We start from the raw sequence: 8,595 nt of genomic DNA on the forward strand, positions 1-8,595 counted from the left end.
TGAGAATGAATTTCAGCTAGGTAAATGAACAGCTGGCATTAGAAAAGCCTCCAGGAAGGAGGGGCTCCAGCTCTCTGTAGGAGCTAAATGAGGGACTGCCCTGAGCAAGGCAGGGCATTGATCATGGGCAGTTCTGTGAGGAATACCTGGCATCGTACCAAGAATGCCAGGGAGGCACTAGGCAGGAGCCAAAAACCAGAACCAGGTGATCATCAGGAGTCCTACAGGTAGGACTTGTTAATCCTAGGGTGAGCTCTCGAACTTCCTCCTGCCTGAGATCAGCACTGGTGCCAGAGGGAAAGCCCCAAATGGATGCTGAGCACAGTGCTGGGCACTGGTAGTTGCTCATTTACTGTTTTTTGAATTAAATAGTAGATATCATACAAGTAACCTCAAGTATTGAGCTAAAAAGAACTATAGAGTCTAGGAAGCAGCCTCTTTCTTTGTTTTATACATTTGTGTATTTGTGTCTCAAGAGTCTATAATTATGTTTGCATTCAAGTATCTGAGTGGGATTAAACTTCCTTTAGATTTCCTGAATTTATGCTTTATATGTTTTATAATGCTGCCAATGATACAGTGCTTTCTTAACAATTAAAATTTTTGTTTTATGCTTATTGAAAGAGTTTTTTAAAGACTATTTAGACATGAATTTTTATCTTCTACATCACTCCTGGTTTCAGCCGTACTATTTGACATGTGAAAGTCAATATTTTCTACACACTTCAGTTATAACACAATTTCATCTACTCTGTAGTTATTTTCCTTTCTCACTTGGTTGTTGCTTTGCAAACACACAAAAACAAAAAAAAAAGGAATTATGGTCAGTTCTTCAATAATGAATATTTGCTTTACTAATAATTTTATACCCTGCTGCTCTTTGTGTCTTTCTGCATACACAAAATTTTTTCCTCCACATGTAGTACCAACAGTGCACATACCTTAATTCAAACAATGCCAATACAATGAACTGTTTGGGCGTGTGTAGGCAGTGCCAACTATAATGGCCTTCATCTGGCTGACAGCAATTGTAATATGCCAACAATTACAAAATACTTCCAAATTGCAGAGATATTTTTAAAATGTAGATCTTGGAATTGATGAAATATGGCATCTTAATCCATTTGTGTGACTATAACAAAGTACCATAGAATGAGTGGCTTATAAACAACAGAAATTTATATCTCACAGTTCTGGAGGCTGGATGTGAATTAAAGGAATTATTTTTTGTTTATTTAATTATTGTTATACATAGTTTTAGGCATAAAGTACGTTTTAGGCATTGTATAGAATATTAACAGATAAAAGTAGTTTTTTAGATAGCTATTAGGTTTTTCCCAAGTAATTTCAGTTTTTAAAAACCCACTTATTCATTCCAAAGGATAATTTCTTGAGAGGAGATAACTCCCGTAAAGTTCAGCACCAGCAGCAGAGGAAACCCAGGAAGAAAACCAAGCCTCCTGCACTTACCAAAAAACACAAGAAGAAGAGAAGGCGTGGACCTCGTCGACCCCAAAAACCCATTCCCCCTGCTGTACCCCAAGGGAACCTCAGCATGCCCACCAGCGTCTCACTGCCAGTGGAGACCTCTCAGATCCGGTCAGTGGTGGCACTGGGATTTACTTTTTCTTTGTGTTTTCCGGTTGTTCACAGAACATCTAGCTTCATGTTGGTATCATAAAGTAGGCACTAAGCTACAAAAGCCATTCAGCATATCAGCCTAGACTTTTTACAGTTTTGGGTACAAATTTCATCTCTATCTGGGCTGTGTTCGATCTAAAATAAAGCTTTTTATTATAACAAAGAAAAAAGATGCTCAGCTTTTAAAAATTTCAACAAAAATTCCATATATGTTCCAATAGAAATATTCCATCAGAAATATGATGCCGGCCTGGATGTGGTGGCTCACATCTGTAATCCTAGCACTCTGGAAGGCCGAGGCAGGAGCATTGCTTGAGGTCAGGAGTTCAAGACCAGCCTGGGCAAGAACAAGACCATGTCTCTACTAAAAATAGAAATAAATTAGCCGGACAACTAAAAATAGAAAAAATTAGGCAGGCATGGTGGCACATGCCTGTAGTCCCAGCTACTCAGGAGGCTGAGACAGGAGGATCACTTGAGCCCAGGAATATGAGGTTGCTGTGAGCTAGGCTGACACCACGACGCTGTAGCCCAGGCAACAGAGTGAGACTTTGTCTCAAAAAAAAAAAAAAAGGCGGGGGGGGGGTGGTTAGGGAGGAATAGAAGTAGTATTAATTGTGGCAGGGTTAAGCATTTTGACCAGGTGAATGAGGCTTTGTTTCAGCTAAGCATTTCAATTTTACCTGTTGTTTACTTCATTTTTTAAATTATTATTTTGACCAGATTTGAAATTCTACTAGAAAGTATTGACATAATACACCAAATTGTGACTCATTCTACTAATTTGAAAATATTATCTAGTAATGGTTGTTGACTCTTAATACATGGGTAAAAGTTGCAGAAATCCATCCATACAGTGAAGTCTATCTTTTTGCAATGCCTCTGCTTTCAAATTTCCTTTTCTTAAAGTAGGAGAGGAGACATTTAAAGTTAGGATTTCCTATGTTTGAACTGAATGTAAAAAAACCTGAAAGACATTAGCTTCTTTTCTGTTGGATGCGCTTGTCTCTGTGACACTGGTGCAAAGGTACGGGGTGAGGGGGCCCTGGGGCCAACTGTGCCATCTTTCCCAGGAGCCCATCCACGCCAGAGCTGAGTGCTGATGAGTTGCCGGATGACATTGCCAATGAGATCACTGACATTCCACATGATTTGGAATTGAACCAGGAGGACTTTTCAGATGTCCTGCCACGGCTGCCTGATGACTTACAAGATTTTGATTTTTTTGAAGGTATGGTCAATATTTTGATTCAAGGACCCAATTTTAAATATAATGTCTTTCACTGTAGATAGAAAATATAATACCGCATAAAGCTATTTTACCCTTTTCAGATGATGAGGAATATGCAATTTGTTTAGCCATCTTATCATTTGATAGCTAGGTTTATAACTTTGTTCCTTTAAGAGGAATAAATTTAGTTTATTTTTGAACAAAGACATTTTAACCATAAATTTATTGAGGTCTTTCAGAACTTGCCCTGATTTTAATACCCCACCCTGTACTTCGATTGGAGTACACTTTCCCAAAATAAAGTTTGCCTAATCCCACCGCCTCCCCAGTCCTTTCAGGGGAAATCTTTTATACTCTTAGAATGTTTCTTTCACCATTAAAAATTGGGTATTTTCATGGTGATTCATGAAGTTCCTAACAACATATTTTTGTTAATAATAGAAATGAAATCACAGTAGGTCTGTGGGCTTCTATTTTGTCAAAATTAGTTAGAAATGGGAAAAGAATACGGGAGAAGGATTAGAGAGTAAAGCAGAAGCATTTTGAAAGATAACCCATGAAATGAACCAAGTGCTTAGTGCTGTGTTAAAAGTTTACGTGTGAACTTCTGTGATCTAGTCTTCCGCAGCTGCCCTCCGGTGGGGGGGGTCTAGGAGCAGACATAGCAAGGTGGCCTGCTCTGCACAGTCTTTGTCCCAAAGCTGAAATGATATGTTTTTTATTTTAATGACATTAATATAATTTTAGGCAAAAACCTGTATAATCAAATACTTACCATGAGTTTTAAATTGGTAATCCTTAGAGTTCCTAAGAATTTAACACTTGTATTAGATGGTTTGGGGGAGTATTGTAAATAAACTGAAGATGATGATTCAAGTTCCAGGTTAGCTGCCATTTCAGACCTGTCCTGTATATTAATTTTTCACTTTTTCCTTCCAGTCAAAATCTTGGAAACTTAGTATTGTTTAAAATAATTCATATGTATGATTTTTGTGATATAGAACAGGTTAAAGCTCTACTGATTCTCTATGGCTTTTGTTGACTCAGGGAAGAATGGAGACCTCCTCCCGACTACCGAAGAGGCCGAGGAGCTTGAACGGGCCTTGCAGGCTGTAACTTCTCTCGAGTGCCTGAGTACCATTGGGGTCCTTGCCCAGTCAGATGGTGTGCCAGTCCAGGAGTTGTCAGATAGAGGAATAGGGGTGTTCTCCACAGGTACTGGAGCTTCAGGAATCCAGTCCCTGAGCCGAGAAGTAAACACGGACCTAGGGGAGCTATTGAATGGGCGTATAGTACATGATAATTTTTCTAGTCTAGAGCTGGATGAGAATCTGCTCCGTTCTGCTACGTTGTCTAACCCACCTACACCCCTGGCAGGGCAGATCCAGGGGCAGTTCTCTGCCCCAGCCAACGTTGGCCTTACTTCTGCCACTCTGATCAGCCAGAGTGCACTTGGGGAGAGAGCCTTCCCAGGACAGTTCCATGGACTTCATGATGGCAGCCATGCCTCCCAGAGGCCACATCCTGCCCAGCTGCTGAGCAAGGCAGATGACCTAATCACCTCACGACAGCAATACAGCAGTGATCATTCACACTCCTCGCCCCATGGAAGCCATTATGATAGTGAGCACGTGCCGTCTCCCTACAGTGACCATATCACCTCTCCCCATGCAGCATCTTACTCTGGTGATAATATGGCAGCTACCTTTTCAGCGGAGATGCCCATCATGGCGCAGCACTTGCTCCCAACCCAACTCGAGGTGCCACTTGGAGGAGTGGTGAACCCCAGAACTCACTGGGGTAATCTCCCTGTCAACCTTGGAGATCCCTCTCCATTTAGCAACCTTCTTGGCGCAGATGGACATCTTCTTTCCACCTCCCTATCCACGCCACCCACCACTTCGAACTCAGAGACCACACAGCCTGCCTTCGCCACCGTGACCCCCAGCAGCTCCAGTGTGCTTCCGGGGTTACCACAGACCAGCTTCAGTGGCATGGGGCCTTCTGCTGAACTAATGGCCTCCACCTCTCCCAAGCAGCAACTCCCTCAGTTCAGCGCAGCCTTCGGCCACCAGCTGAGTTCTCACAGTGGCATTCCTAAGGACCTGCAGCCCAGCCACAGCTCTATAGCCCCTCCTACAGGCTTCACAGTAACAGGTGCCACAGCTACAAGTACCAATAATGCATCTTCTCCCTTTCCCTCCCCTAACTGAGTGTGTCTGTGTGTTTGCAGGCAGGTGGGGAACCTGGTGTTTTCTATCTTTGTTTCCTCTTTAGCACCCCTCTGCCCTTTTCCTAAAGAAGATTTTAAAAATAACAGATGGGGATTTGAGGGGCACCCCGTTCCCAGTTCAACAAGTGACCCTGCAGTGGACCTTGCTTCAGTGTTCACATGTGCTCCTCAGCACTGGTGCTCATTCCCTCCTGGCAGGTCTGCTTGGCCCCAGTGGTTTCCCTAGTGGTTCAGCACAGTGACTGGATAGGATGGATTTTTAGCAGCAAGTCCTAGAAGTGGAAGATACCTCAGATTACCAGTGCCCTTTACTATATCCTAGTATTCAGATCAATGCTTTCCATTCTTTTGCCAGGTTTTTACATAAGTGGTTCTAGATAGAATGAATCCTATTAACTGAGTTCCAGTGTAAGAGATAGCAAATGGTGTGTGGCAGGTTGAGGCTCTGACTTAGCACCGACTGCTAAATGTCGCAGTGAGGCCAGGATTCCATTCCTAATTGTGATCATGTTTAACTAAAAGAAAAAAAATTTGTCTTTTGACTGCCTGTGAGTATGCATGTGCTCATGTGTGTGTTTTTGTGCAGTGCAGGAAGCAACTGTCCCATTCGGTTTTTTGTTTTTTTGTTTTTTTTTTCTCCCTGTAATGAGTATCAGGCTCTCAACTTTTCTCCTTTTCTACATCTCACAACCCTAATAAGATTGGCCATTCTTTTCCACTGAGTTAACTAAAGTTTCCTGAATAGGGAGGGTGGTGAACCAGAATAGCACAACCTTTTTCTACAAAAAGTTACCCCAAGAAGAAACAGAATACAAAAAGCTGAAATCACGTCAGTGACGTAGGGATGTCATGAAAAGCTTGTCCAGAGTGACTGCAGGGTTGTTGAGGTTCTGGGGCCTGATGGTCACTTTGCCTTTTCAGACACACATTTGTTCCTAAGTCCCTTTCTCATGGAGTACATTTGCAAGATGTAATTAAAGAAAATGTATTGATGTGAAAAAGCAGGATAGGTCAGATAGATTTGAAAAGATGGGATCTGTGAACTCCTTGATCCATCTTTTGCTTTTGAAATTTTCATGTTTACAGTAGTGATTCTTTGGTAAGATTTGTAAAATGTTGAAGACACTTGTAGAATCAGTGTACCAGTTGTGAAGTGATGTGTAATATTTGAAGGATACACATTTAAAGTTTCTTTCAAAACAGAATATGGAAATTAGATATAAATTTTATCCACCCTTTGGTACTTTTAAAATAATTTAAGTACTTAGATTTACGTAAATTTGGAAATAGTTTTGGGAAATTTTTTTAAAATACCAAGATGTTAGGGTTAAAAGTCATATTGGGTAGTTTAGTAAGTTGGTGACTATGAAATGAATATGTGGGGTTTTTTCTTGCCTGCCTTTCCCCCCCCCAGAGAAAGGTTAGAACTAGATTTTAAAGGCATTTCTGCTCTGCTTTTGCTGAAAGTTTCACTGTCCCTTAAGATACCATTGGCTATTTATACCTAAGTCTAGTCTAATTTACATATATATATTTTAAGAGTTAAGTAGAGAGAACATATCTATTAATGATGTGGTTCAATAATTCATTTGTCAGGGAATATTTGACCTTAATTCCTTTCTAATAGGTAAAGATTTGGATGTATTTTCCTACTCCTTCCTATGTGTAATCTCTTTATGCCATGCTAGTTCTAACCAGTCCCTTCTTTTGAAAGCTTTTCTTTCTCTGCTTTTTAAAGGAATGATGGTGATCAGCAGGCATTATGCAGATACCACGTGCCTGAGATTGTGGAGGGGAAATGTCACATGACTGTGTGAAATCATTGTATGCCCTATTTTGTATTTATTGAAGTTTCTTTTTGTGGGCCAAAAATATGTTTGTAATATATTTAGTTTTTTTTTTTAAATCATGATAATTGATTGGAAGATTTATTTTTAATAGCTTTGCCTTTTTTGCAGATTGAGAAATTTCTAAATTATAAATTATGTCACAAAGCAAAATTATATTTGGGATCACCATAAATTTCTATTCTGAACAGTGAGAACAGGTAATTTGAGTTTTTTCTCACCTGTGAACCTGTTAGTAAGCTTTTTTATTTTAATGTACTGTAATAAAATGATTATGAGTAGTTACCTCTGCTCAAAAGTGTCATTTAGTTTGCTAAAGTATTTTCACAACCCGTTATAATCGTCACTAGATAACTGTCCATTCCTAGCAATTCGGTTTAGTCTCCATTGTGTACTAATTAGAGGTTGTAGCAGAGCAGCACAATGACTTCCTCATCAGCCTTTCTTTGACAGTGAAGGGAAAGTCATGGGTAGTCGATTTGAACTTTTTCTGGCTATGTATCCCTTGTGTTAGCTGCTTAAAATTCTCCAGTTATCAAAACTGAGTTTGCAGTAAGTTGCACGTTTTATTGTTTGCAATTTTCTGTTTTATGTGCATTTAAAAGCAGACCTTCTCTGCTTTTAGTAAGGAGGCACGAAACGATCAGGAATGTTGCCAGTTACAGCTTCACACCAAAAACTTTGAGTAAATACATTTTTGTTTAGATGCCCACGATGATAGCTGAGGAAAGGGCACTCTTACAAAGTACCAGTGTAGGGTTGAGGAATTAGCAAAACCAAACCTTTCCTCTCATTTCATCTACTTCAAAACAAATAAACAAGCTTGCAGTTTGCTTTGCTCTTGCCGTTTCTTGAGTCCCTTTTTGGAAGAGAGAAGAACATCTGTAAGCCCAGAGATATCTGTTATGTTTTTCTTTTAGTTCTAGTCTATTAGTATTAGGTTTGCTATCAATATGCGAAGAAAGGAATGAAGTGTCTTTTACTCCAGAAATATGAAAATTAGTGTCTTTTAAAATAGCACTTATGCTATCATAAGGCAATACTGGAATCAAAGGAGATCTTACATAAGGTCCTAATTAGGTGGAAACTAGCTGTTATTCTAGTGTTGAACTCATGAGAAATAGTGGCAAAGAAGGTTCATTTTGTTTCTGCAGTTCTTTGGGACCATTTATAAAGGCCAGTTAGATTGTGTTACTGTGATTTAATTTATGAAGTTGCTGCAGTTAATGGATACATTCTGTGCTCTGAGAATCTGAATTCCATTCTAACGTATGATAGATACTCACTGACAGTGATCTGTAGCATCTGAAGAAAAGATGGGCTTTCTCTCCTTTATTCTCTCTCCATAATTATTAATATTATTTTAATTAAAGTACTTAAGACATTGTTTTTTTCTCTGTAAAAATGGCTTAGCAATTTGCACATGTGGGTAGGTTATGTAGCTAGTAAACAATTCATGATAGTAAGTAGCAATTATACTTAACCCACCAAGTGACAGACTATGCAATGGAAAAATTTTCTAATTATCGTCGCATAGCTTGTACAGCAAAGGATTATTTTCTCTAGTAACCTACTGTGTGTGATATAACTGCTTTATAAATGATTTCCTGAGCAATTTCATGTTGGCAGGCAGTGTGGTGTGT

The 8,595-nt window shown here is 39.6% G+C and overlaps 1 protein-coding gene across 1 annotated transcript in view; it reads left to right on the forward strand.

The window, feature by feature from the left end:
* The window catches only part of INO80D (INO80 complex subunit D), a 60,616-nt gene extending 54,577 nt beyond the window's left edge, over positions 1 to 6,039 (forward strand). Inside the window, exons 9-11 of the mRNA XM_045558712.1 lie at positions 1,382 to 1,599; positions 2,715 to 2,872; positions 3,920 to 6,039. Of these exons, the coding sequence (XP_045414668.1) occupies positions 1,382 to 1,599; positions 2,715 to 2,872; positions 3,920 to 5,085 (1,542 nt within the window). The 3' untranslated portion in view covers positions 5,086 to 6,039. The remainder of the gene's footprint in view (positions 1 to 1,381; positions 1,600 to 2,714; positions 2,873 to 3,919) is intronic.
* The last annotated feature ends 2,556 nt before the right edge of the window (positions 6,040 to 8,595 follow it).

Source organism: Lemur catta, chromosome 8, assembly GCF_020740605.2.
Source record: "Lemur catta isolate mLemCat1 chromosome 8, mLemCat1.pri, whole genome shotgun sequence".
Lineage (NCBI taxonomy): Eukaryota > Metazoa > Chordata > Mammalia > Primates > Lemuridae > Lemur > Lemur catta.